The sequence below is a fragment of the Bos mutus genome, chromosome 3 (genome assembly GCF_027580195.1).
Source record: "Bos mutus isolate GX-2022 chromosome 3, NWIPB_WYAK_1.1, whole genome shotgun sequence".
NCBI classification, from domain to species: domain Eukaryota; kingdom Metazoa; phylum Chordata; class Mammalia; order Artiodactyla; family Bovidae; genus Bos; species Bos mutus.
In genome coordinates, this window is record NC_091619.1 from 48757572 (window position 1) to 48770126 (window position 12555).

At 35.1% G+C, this 12555-nt stretch overlaps 1 protein-coding gene across 7 annotated transcripts in view; it reads right to left on the bottom strand.

The window, feature by feature from the left end:
- CCDC18 (coiled-coil domain containing 18) overlaps window positions 1-12555 on the bottom strand; it is a 119094-nt gene that overhangs the window by 87194 nt on the left and 19345 nt on the right. For 6 of the 7 annotated variants that reach the window (XM_070367667.1, XM_070367665.1, XM_070367664.1 and 3 more), the window contains 2 exons: window positions 9413-9519; window positions 7397-7525 (listed from right to left, as the gene is read on the bottom strand). In XM_070367667.1, the coding sequence (XP_070223768.1) occupies window positions 7397-7525; window positions 9413-9513 (230 nt within the window). In that variant the 5' untranslated portion in view covers window positions 9514-9519. Of the gene's footprint in view, window positions 1-7396; window positions 7526-8419; window positions 8474-9412; window positions 9520-12555 lie in introns of all 7 variants that reach the window. The other variant, XM_070367668.1, reaches the window with a different exon arrangement.

Consider the following 12555-nt stretch of genomic DNA (forward strand, 5'->3'; position numbering starts at 1 on the left):
AGACTTTCAAAGAAGTTTTATTATTTTCTCCATTGTATTATCATTTTAGTCTGATGTTTTGACATCTGTTGTCTTACTGACCCTATGAACACTGGCCCTCCCAGCACTAGCCAATTCTCAGTGGTTAGTAGACTATGCACGTGGGGGTGCACCTTTCATATACAAACTAAGCAACCCAGAGCCTACCCTCCATTCCTCTATCTGGCTGTCACACTCCAGGCCAATAGTCTCCTGTCCTAATCACCCCAGGACCAGGTATCAGACAACTCAAGACAGCCTTACATGCCAGCTTACTGAGATTATTCATACTAGCCAATCTGAAGGTTGAATACTCAACCTCAACCATTTCTTCCCACAGAAATCACAGTAAAATCTCTTGTTCATGTTTTTCTCCCTACTCCCTCTGTCTTCTAAACACCTTCATACTTAAACTTCCCTGTATGATCCCCTCTACATGACATGTCATGTCTCCTATTTCTAGTAATTTGAGTATAAAAACTTCCTTCAGGATAGCCATTTCCATGTCTGTGTATCTTGCCATACCTGATTAAAACAAATATTGAGCACATTTTTAAACTTCCATTAAGACTGTACCTATTCTTCTGTAGATTTTTTTACATTTAACATATAGTTTCTATTTTATTTTAATTTTTCATTAAAATAAAAGTGCTCATCTTAAGTGAATGAATTTGTATATAAATGTTGTTTTTTCAGTATTAAATCATCTCCAACTCTTTGGGACCCATGGACTATAGCATGTCAGGCTCCTCTGTCTTCCACTATCTCCCAGAGTTTGCTCAAATTCATGTCCAATGAGTCACTGATGCTATCTAACCCTCTCATCTTCTGCCATCCTCTTCTTTTGCCTTCAATCTTTCCCAGCATCAGGATCTTCTCCAATGAGTTGGCTCTTCGGATTAGGTGGCCAAAGTACTGCAGCTTCAGCTACAGTCCTTTCAGTGAATATTTAGGTTGATTTTCTTTAGGATTGATTCACAATTCAAAAGCATCAATTCTTACCTATGTACCCACATAACTACTATCCAGATCAAATACAGAACATTTCTAGCACCCAAAAAGCTTCCATATGCACCCTCTCAGTCAATACTTTTTATTCAAAATGGTAAGCACTATTTGGACTTTTAACATCACATTCATTTTGCCCATTTTTGATTTCCTAAGTAAATACACAGTATTCTTTTGCATCTGGCTTCCTTTGCTTAACATTATATCTGTGTTATCTCTGTTGTTAAACAGCTATAGTTGATATTTTTCACTAATGCATATATTTCATAATGTGAATATATTTATTGATTCTACTATTAATGAACACTTAGTTATTATGAATACAGCTACTTTGAGCACCCTTGCACATATTTTTGATAGATATAGGCCTTCACTTCTGTTAGAATGGATTCTGGATCATAGGGTGACTTACATTTAAATTTAGTAGACATTGGTAAACAGTTTTCCAAACTGGTCTATGAATTTATACTCCTGCTAGAAATATATTAAAATTCAGTTGCTCTACAGCATTAAAAACTTGATACTGTGAGTCTTTTTCATTTTAGCTACTGTGAGCCATAATGGAAATGTTTCTTCTAATCATCATCATTTTTTAAATTAATTTTTTATTGAAGGATAATTGCTTTACAGAATTTTGCTGTTTTCTGTCAAACCTCAACATGAATCAGCCTATATGATATAGGTATACATATATCCCCTCCCTTTTGAAACTCCCTCCTGTCTCCCTTCCCACCCCACCCCTCTAGGTTGATACAAAGCCATGTTTGAGTTTCCTGAGCCATACAGCAAATTCCCATTGACTATCTATTTTACATATGGTAATATAAGTTTCCATGTTACTCTTTCCATTTATCTCACCCTCTCCTCCCCTCTCCCCATGTCAGTAAGTCTGTTCTCTGTCTGCTTTTCCACTGTTGTCCTGTAAATAAATTCTTCAGTACCATTTTTCTAGATGAAAGAATTGTACACAGAAAACTATAAGACACTAATGAAAGAAATCAAAGATGACATAAGCAGATGGAGGGATTTCCATGTTCCTTGGTAGGAAGAACCAATATTGTGAAAATGACTATACTACCAAACACAATCTACAGATTCAATGCAATCCCTATCAAAATACCAATGGCATTTTTCACAGAACTAGAACAAAAAATTTCACAAGTTATATGGAAACACAGAAGACCCTGAACAGCAAAAGCAGTCTTGAGAAAGAAGAATGGAGCTGGAGGAATCAAGCTTCCTGACTTCAGGTTATACTACAGAGCTACAGTCATCAAGACAGTATGGTACTGGCACAAAAACAGAAATATAGAGCAATGGAACAAGATAGAAAGCCCAGAAATAAACCCATGCACCTATGGGTACCTTATTTTTGACAAAGGAGGCAAGAATATACAATGGGGCAAAGACAGCCTCTTCAACAAATGGTGCTGGGTAAACTGGACAGCTACATGTAAAAGAATGAAATTAAAACACTTCCTAACACCACACACAAAGATAAACTCAAAGTGGGTTAAAGACCTACATGTAAGACCAGAAACTATAAAACTCTTAGAGGAAAACATAAGCAGAACACTCGATGACATAAATCAAAGCAAGATCCTCTATGACCCACCTCCTAGAGTAATGGAAAGAAAAACAAAAGTAAACAAGTGGGACCTGATTAAACTTAAAAAAGCTTCTGCACAGCAAAGGAAACTATAAGCAAGGTGAAAAGAAAACCCTCAGAATGGGAGAAAATAATAGCAAATGAAACAGCTGACAAAGGATTAATTTCCAAAATATACAAGCAGCTCATACAGCTCAATACCAGAAAAACAAACAACCCAATCAAAAAGTGGGAAAAAGACCTAAACAAACATTTCTTCAAAGAAGACATACAGATGGCTAACAAACACATGAAAAGATGCTCAACAATGCTCATTATTAGAGAAATGCAAATCAAAACTACAATGAGGTATCACCTTATACCGGTCAGAATGGCCCTCATCAAAAAGTCTACAAACAATAAATGCTGGAGAGGGTGTGGAGAAAAGGGAATGGTCTTACACTGTTGGTAGGAATGTAAATTGATACAGTTGCTATGGAATACAGTATGGAGAGTCCTTAAAAAACTAGGAATAAAACTACCATATAACCCAGCAATTCCACTCCTAGGCATATACCCTGAGGAAACCAAAATTGAAAGAGACACATGTATCCCATTGTTCACTGCAGCACGATTTACAATAGCTAGAACATGTAAGCAACCTAGATGTCCATTGACAGATGAATGGATAAAGAAGTTGTGGTACATATACACAATGGAATATTACTCAGCCATAAAAAGGAATGCATTTGAGTCAGTTCTAATGAGGTGGATGAACCTAGAACCTATTATACAGAGTGAAGTGAGTCAGGAAGGGAAAAATAAATACCATATTCTAACACATATATATGGAATCATCATCATCATTTTGATCATTTTATTTCTTGTGGGGAAATTTCTAACAATTGATTCAATATCTTTAATGGTTAAAAAACTAGGGTTTTCAATTTATTCTTAAGTTAGTTTTGTTAAACTTTATTTTGTTGGAAAATCATTTATTTAGTTTAAGTTTTCAAATGTATTATTGTAAAATGGTTCACAGTACTTGGTCTTAAATCTTAAATCATAGCTAAATCTGTAATTTAGGGGACCCTTTTCAATTCCAATATTGGTTTTTGTGGATTAATTTTCTCCTGGATTCATCTTATGTAATGCCCATTATCTTGGCCACTGTGGGGGAAAAAAAAACAGATCTGGGTTTTGGGGATTCTCTATTGTTTCATTGTTTTCTATATATCCGTTTCACCCTTTATTATTTAAATACTTCTATTTTTCTTTTGATGCTCTTTCTTTTATGTCCTTTTCCTGACTATATAAATTTAATGTTTTAGTTCATTCATATACTAATTTTAATACATGAACAGACTAAAAATTTTCTTCTAAGAATATCTTTGGCTACAGCCCACAAGCTGCAATATGAAACATTTTTTGTATCAGTTCTAAGTCTTCCAATTTTCATCATAATTTCTTCAATCATCCACGAGTAGCGAGAAGGCTGATTTTACATTTTCAAACTACATGGTTTTCAGGGAGGGAGGACCACGGCGGGGTGTAGGGCTGTCATATATAATTTAATTACACTATGGTCTGAGAGGATGATTATGTATGACATAAATATTTTTATTTTTGTTAAAATTCATGTTTTCTGGAAGAATAAGGTAACAAAGTATAAATATTCTAGGAGTGTCTAAAAGAATGTGCATTCTCAAATGGTTGGCTACAGGATTCCATATATACATCCATTAGATTAATAGTCACTCAACTCTTCAGCTTCTTACTTTTTTGTTGCTTAATCTAACAATTCTAGTAAATCAGTAAAAGTATTCCCTGTATGATTACAGATTTGTTCATTTCTACCTGAAATTTTGTTATTTTATTTATGTACTTTGGGACTAGATTATTAGATATAAGTTTAGAATCTTTATAGCTTCCTGCTGAAGTGTTACCTAAACATTACATATATACATATATACACGTGTGCGTGCGTGCTTAGTCACTTCAGTTGTGTCCAACTCTCTATGACCCCATGGACCACGGCCAGCCAGGCTCCTCTGTTCATGGGACTCTCCAGGCAAGAATACTGGAGTGGGTTGCCATTTCCTTCTCCAGTGATAAAGTGTGAAGTGAGTGAAGTGAAGTCGCTCAGTCGTGTCCGACTCTTTGTGACCCCATGGGCTGCAGCCTACCAGGCTCCTCCGTTCATGGGATTTTCCAGGCAAGACTACTGGAGTGAGTTGCCAGTGCCTTCTCCGATATATACATATATATAAATACAAGAGTTCTTTTTAACTCTAGTAATACTTTTTGCACTTAAATCTACTCTGTGATACTAATATAACTATACCTATTTTGTTTTCTGCCTAAAATACTAATTTTCATCCCTTTGCATTCATCTTTTCTGTGTCCTTATGTGTTTTTTTTAAAAAATATAAAATGTTGCATTTAATTTCTGCTATATGGCAAAGTGACTCAGTTATATATATATATTCTTTTTCATATTCTTTTCCATTATGGTTTAATCACAGGATATTCAATATAGTTTCCTGTCCTGTACAGCAGGACCTTGTTATTTATTCTGTGTCTTTATGTTTTAAGTATATCTCTTATAAACTGTATAAAGCTAAACAATCTCTGACTTACACTGGCTTTTTAATCCATTATGATTAATCTCTACCCTCAAAAAAGTCTTTGTAAAGATTTTGATATTTCAATTTTAGAATATTAATATTCATTCTAGTTCTTTAAAAAGTTCCAAGAGTCTTCATATCACATCTCTACCTAAAAATATGAATTGATGTTTTATGCTTCCTGGGTTAAAATACAAATCCTTTGGCATAAAACAAAAAGCCATTTACAGTCTGGACCAAGCCTGTCTTTTTCCTTAAGTCGTACTATATCTGTCCATTTATAAGTACACAAAATTCCTAGCATTCTTCAGAAAAGATGTTCTTTTGTATTTCTCTGCCTTTGCACATGTTGTCCAGAACACATGCACCCCTGCTTATCCACCTTATGACAGCAAAGTCAATACCCTACCCCTGGACTTCCCTGGTAGACCAGTGGGGGACACAGGTATGATTGATCCCTGGTCCGGGAAGATTTCATGTGCCGGGGAGTACCTGGGCCTGTGAGCCACAATTACTGAAGCCCATACACACAGAGCCTGTTCTCCACAATAAGAGAAGGCACCGCAATGAGAAGCTTATGCATCACAACTAGAGAGTAGCCAGCCCCTCTCTCTCCAAAAGGAGAAAGCCCATGTGAGCAACGAAGAACCAGTACAATCAAAAACAAAAAAAAAATCCCCTTCCATAAAAAATCATCTCTAAGTTCTGCAGAGAACTAGTTATTCTTTCTGTACTTTTTCTTAGCTATAAGGCTGCTGCTGCTGCTAAGTCGCTTCAGTCGTGTCCGACTCTGTGTGACCCCACAGACAGCAGCCCACCAAGCTCCCCCGTCCCTGGGATTCTCCAGGCAAGAACACTGGAGTGGGTTGCCATTTCCTCCTCCAATGCATGCAAGTGAAAAGTGAAAGTGAAGACACTCAGTCGTATCCGACCCTCAGCGACCCCATGGACTGCAGCTTTCCAGGCTCCTCCATCCATGGGATTTTCCAGGCAAGAGCACTGGAGTGGGGTGCCATTGCCTTCTCCAACTTCATGTATTATCTTGTTATTTTAAATAACAAGATAATACATGAAGAAAAGATGTTCTTTTGTATCTCATCTGTTCATCTGAGTAAGTAAAGTCTGATTTTCAGACTATTCGACCACACAGTTTATATTTACAATATTTACAATGGTTAGTGTTTATTATTTATGAAGCACCTTACATTTCTTTTTTCATTTATCCCTCACATCAAGACAATATCATCTTGACTTAATATGAACAAAATGAGGTTCAAGAAGGTTAAATAGTTTCTTCAAGGTAACAAACTCACTGAGACTTTAAAACCTAGCTGGTTTGAGTCCAAAACTAAACATTTCCACTAAGTAATAATGCTTACCAAATATATACTGTAACTTGAACCATACTAACCAAACACTGCTGAGAAAATATTCTTCCAAACTCATTTTAATGAAAAAATGACATAGACAGGATTTGAGCAGGTTTTAGAAGTTTAAATGCACATGCAAACAAATATTTATCTATTTGTGACAACTTTTCAAAAACACTTTCTTCATAACATTACTTATATCATAGGATGAAGTTTTAAAACATATTTTTGTTGCCAAAGATGATAAAAATGCAGATTATGATTTTACCCTGTATAAAAACTGTTACAATGACATTATTATATGGTAAAATCTCATTAAACTAAAAAGCTTTTATCTTTATTAGTTTAAAAGTTAATGAACATTCAAAGTTAATAATTACGTGGTCAGTTATCTAGAAAACTTTATCTTAAGATATGGCTTTAAAGAAAAGACATGGCTTATACAAAATAGATATTTTCGCATTACTTATCTATTCCTAAAGGAAGACCAAACCACATTATCTTATATATTTTATTTAAGAAATATGTAAATGTCATTTCATCGATAATCATTATCAGGCTTTAAGGAATTAATCCCAATTCAAAATGCCAATAACATATAAAGTCTACTCGTGAAAATTTTAATCAAAAATTTTTAAAAATTAAAGGATGAAAAACATTAAATTTTTCACTGACAAATTTCTGAAATTTTTTCTACTTCAAAAACTATGCAGAATTTTAAATAGGTACTATATATTCTTTGTTTTTCCCCTAGAAATACAATTATTTCCTTTAAAAACACATACCTCTTTCCTTGTTTACTTTGTTCAAGTAAGTCCACCTTCAACCTTATACATTCCTCTTGGGACTTCTGCAAACTCTGTTCTTTTTCAATTACCATTTTCTGACTCTGCTCTAATTTATCTTCTGCCTCTCTATAAAATAAAGATACTTTTAAAGGCTGTTGAAGAGATTATTTCAGGTATGCAAGAACAGTTCAACGTCTGGGATTCTATTATTTTAAATCACTGAGTTAAGAGAAACAAATATTTTACATGAGGCAGAGAAAAGGCTTATACATCACTGGTATACTATGAGTTTTAACAAGGAATAAAAGGATGCTGCCATCAAATGATAAATGTGTCTGAAACAAAAGCTAATACCCTATTTAATGATACCTAGAAGCATTAGGTATATTTCAGAAACTAGATAAGGATGACTATTATCACCACCATATCCAATGATTTTTCTGACAGTTGCAAAAAGCAAAAATGAAAATGTAACAAGTATAAATTTCAGAAAAGAAAGACAAAATTCTTTTTTTGCTGATAATATCATTAGCTACCTGGAAAATCCCTGGAGAATCAAAATAAAAATCAGAATTTATTAAAGGTATGAGAAATAGTCCAATTAGAAAATAATTATATTATACAAAAAGCAGCAGCCTTCCTATATTCTATCAATGAACAGGATAAGAACAAATTGGGAATTGCCAGGCAGTTCAGTGGTTAGGACTCTGCACTCTCATACCCAAGGGCCTGAGTTCAATTCCAGGTCAGGGAACTAAGATCTCACAGGCCACATGGCTAAAAAAAAAAAAAAAAAGAACAAGTACAAATTCACAACAAACAAAAATATAAAATACCTAGGAATAAACATAATATATGTATTACTAAAAAAATTACAAAATTCTGATGGTCATGAGAGATGATTTTAGTGTACATCAGAATCATCTGTAGGACTTGTTAAAACATAGACTGCTGGGTCCCAACTCCCAGAGTCTGTGATTCAGAAAGTCTGAGACCAGAACTGAGATTTGCATTTCTTACATGTTTCCAGATGATGCTCATACTGCTGGTCCCAGAATTAATCTTTGAGAATCACTAAAATGGAACAATATGCTATTTAATATGCATGTATTTCTCATGTATTCAAAACAGAAAAGGAAGACAAATTACAAAGTGCCTGATTCCTTGTATTTCTTTGAATTCCCATCAAAGTAGCGAGCATAACTACGTAGGACAATAAGTAAACTAGTTCATATTAATGAAAACATATAAATAAATAGCTTAGATTTAGTCTTTTTTAGCTGTCATACAACTGCATGTATCCTGCAGCCAAGAATTATGATAAACTGAAAACAGATTCATCAAGTTCTGAGACAGTCTATCTGTGTATGCATGCTAAGTCACTTCACTCATGTCTGACTCTTTGCAAACCCATGGGGTGTAGCCTGCCAGGCTCCTCCATCCATGGGATTTTCCAGGCATGAATACTGAAGGGGGTTGCCATTTCCTTCTCCAGGGATCTTCCCGATCCAGGGATTGAACCTGGGTCTCCTGCATTGCTGGCAGACTCTTTACCATCTAAGCCACCAGGGAAGCCTGGGTGGGGGTCAAAATTTAACAAGATATATCAAAAATAAGTATTTTAAAGCCGTAAATGGGCTTCTCAGGTGGCTCAGTGGTCAAGAATCCACCCACAATGCAAGTGACACAGGTTTGATCCCTGTGTGGGAAGATCCCCTGGGGAAGGAAATGGCAACACACTCTAGTACCCTTGCCTGGGAAATGGCAGCACACTCCAGCACCCTTGCCTGGAAAATCCCATGGACAGAGGAGCCTGGTGGGTTATAGTTTATGGCATCACGAATAGTCAGACAGGACTTAGCGACTAAACAACAACATGAGATTTCATATGATAAAAACAGACATTGTTAGCAATTTCCCAGGTGAAAATATGGATGAGATTCACACACTCACCTGATGTTACATTCTAATCAATGAAATGTGTTTAAAAAAAAAAAAAGCTGTAAATCTTACCTCAAAACTTTATCTTGGGCTGAAACTTCTGCTTCCAAATTTATAATCTGTTCTTCTAAGATTGGTACATTGGCTGCCTGTTTTTGAGCAGATTCAAGCATAGAAACCTAAAACAAAAAACAACTTTCAGAGTACTTTCTTTACAAAATAAATTAATCTATTTGCTCCTTAGTTTCTCTTACCATCTCATGGAAATTCAATAGAACTCCCCAATCATTCTTCAATTATGAAGCTCATCTTGTCTATCAACTTACATGGGCATGTCATCATCACAAGCCAGTCTCATGTAAGCTCCTCCCATTATCCTCAACTTAGTATCACAAGATAACTGGTTAACTATTTAGGGAAAATAAAAGAGAATCTCTACCGATACTAACTAAAAAGATTAATTTCACATAAATCAGAAATTTAAATTTCAAAGATCAAATCATTTAAAATTACATAAAAATACTACTGACTCTTTTTAAAGCCTAAATTTAGAAAACATGATTACTAGAGAAAACCTAGAAAATACAACTTGGACTATGAAGAATGTAAGATGATGGAAATCAACAACCTAAATGGTGTCTGGAAAAGAACACTAAATATTCCCAGAAAAAGGAAGCATGAGGTATATAGTGCAGGACAGTGATGAGGTCTAGAAGAGAAAACTTGGAACATAGTTCAAGATCTCTTTGATAAGTCCCTCCTTTTCCTATGCTCAGAACAGCAGGAGTCAAGAGTCACCAACAGCCTTCCACTTAAGAAGAGAGAGAGACAGTTTACTAATCTGGAGAAACTGAACAGGAAACATTTGGGACTCTTGAAACATTTTGTGGAATGATGAGCAGAGATGAGGTAGAGTTAAAAAACAAAGAGATTAATACAGAACAGTCAGCTTCTAGCCTCCTATCCCACCTCATGTGGGGCTATCTCACAGGTAAGAAATCAAAGGATTCTTTGCTGCAGAAATTCAAGAACTTCAAAGTAAAAGACCTCACATATGGATACTGAATGGGAGAAGGGAGATTGCTCCCTGCAAAAGAGCCACCTCCTCAACCATTACCAACAAATGAAGCTCAGTGGACAACAAATCTCACCTTTGCAGAGAGTTTCCAAACAGCATTTAAGTGCCTTCTCTTAAATACAAATAGCCAGAACACCAACATCTGAGAGGTCAAAACAAAAGTTAAAAGCAACTGGCAGAAGCAAGGCAAATACATACATACATACACACACACACAAATCATTGAGAGAGCAATGAGAGGATATTGCAAATACAAAACAATTAGAGAACATGAAAAGTTCTAGAAAATGAAAAATTATGACAGCCAAAATAAAAGATTCAATAGGATGACAACGTTGAGGAAATCTCTGAAAAAGTATCACAAGAAGACAAAGAGACAGAAAATACCAGGCAAAAACTTGAAAGATTTAAAGGACCAATCAGGTTAAAAAAGACAGAAGAAAGAAAACAAAGGGAAAAAAATAATCAAGATTACATAAGAAAATTTTCATGGACCAAAGGACACAAGATTTCAACCAGAAGATCTTTATGTAACCAGTACAATAAATAACAAAGGTCTACTCAAAGATAAATCACTATGAAATTTTAAAACACCATAGAAAGAAGGAAAATACTAAAAGCTATCATAAATGGAAAAACAAATGAAAGATATCTTACACGCTAGGAAATGTAATTCACAATGGAATTAAACATTCCAGACACACACTAGAGGATATAAGACAAAAAAGCAGTGTCCTAAAAACTCTGGGGGAAAATAATTTTCATTCTAGAATTCAATCAAGTGTTGGGGAGAAATTAAGACATTTCAAACAGGCAAGGAAGCTACTGGAAAATATGCTTCAACTACAGAAAGAGTAAACCAAGAAAGTCAACATGAGATCCCAGGAAACCGTAGACACAACCTGGAAGAACATCAAAGAGAAGTCCCAGGAAGACAGCTGGGCAGCAGGCCTGAAGGGTAATAAGCCCAGAAAGGACAAGACATTAAGATCCAGAACTGTAACTACTACACAGACTTTGCTAAAAGGTCAATTATGAATATGTTGTCCAGTACAAAGTGGAGCAAAAGATTTCCAAAAGCGGCACATACACAACATCAAAGCTGAGACCTGCCCTGGAAAAGGCAACCTCCTAAAAATATTAAACAATTTAGAAAATGCTGAGATAGGGGACTTGCCTGGTGGTCCAGTAGTTACGAATCTACCTTCCAATGCAGGATACACAGGTTCGAATTCTGATCGGGGAACTAAGATTCCACATGCTGTGAGGCAACTAAGCCCACATGCCACACCTGGAGAGCCCAAGCACCAGAACTACTGAGCCCATGCTCTTCAACAAGAGAAGGACACCCCAGTGAAGATCCAGCATAGCCATAATGAAATAAAATAAAACTCAATAAGCCAAAATACCCCAGTTCTTAAAAAAAAGAAAAACAGAGAAGTATATAAAATACAAATATCTTACTGCCTAGAATAACCATTGGTGTATTTATATGCTCAAAGAAAGGAACACTTAAAATGTTAATAGTTCAGTAGTTAATAGTAAAACTCTTAATATCTCTAAGACTTCAAATAATTAAGCCTCTATGACTTTAAAAAGAATCTATAGGGGACTAAAAAGTTAAAATATAATAAACAGACATATCAAAAGAAATGGCAAATGCACTGAGAAGGTAAATCTCATAAGAAATCAAGAAAAACAAGATATTTTTGCCTCAAAGAAATTTAAAAGTATAGTTTTGTTTTGTTTTGTTTAATCAGTAGACCATTGAATGTAGACAGAGTGCAGTAAATGCCTGAAAAAACACTTTCTGTGTGATTTGACCATTCTGGAAATCTATCCCAGAAATAAATCCCAAACACCAAAAAAGTTTTATGTTCACTGCAGCATTTTTCTCCTTAAGCACAACAGTGTACTTTATTTTGGTTGAAAAGAACAAAAGAAAAATAAAATACCTCCCATAACTGTACTACTTAAAACAATTATGTCTAAAAAACAAAGTCTCACTATGACGCTCTAATAGTTACCAGAGTTATAGCATAGCCTTTCTTTCCTTATATACATCATATGTATATATATACACGTACTAAAACACAAACATTTAGACAAATATGCTCATTTTATAAAAAAAAAAACA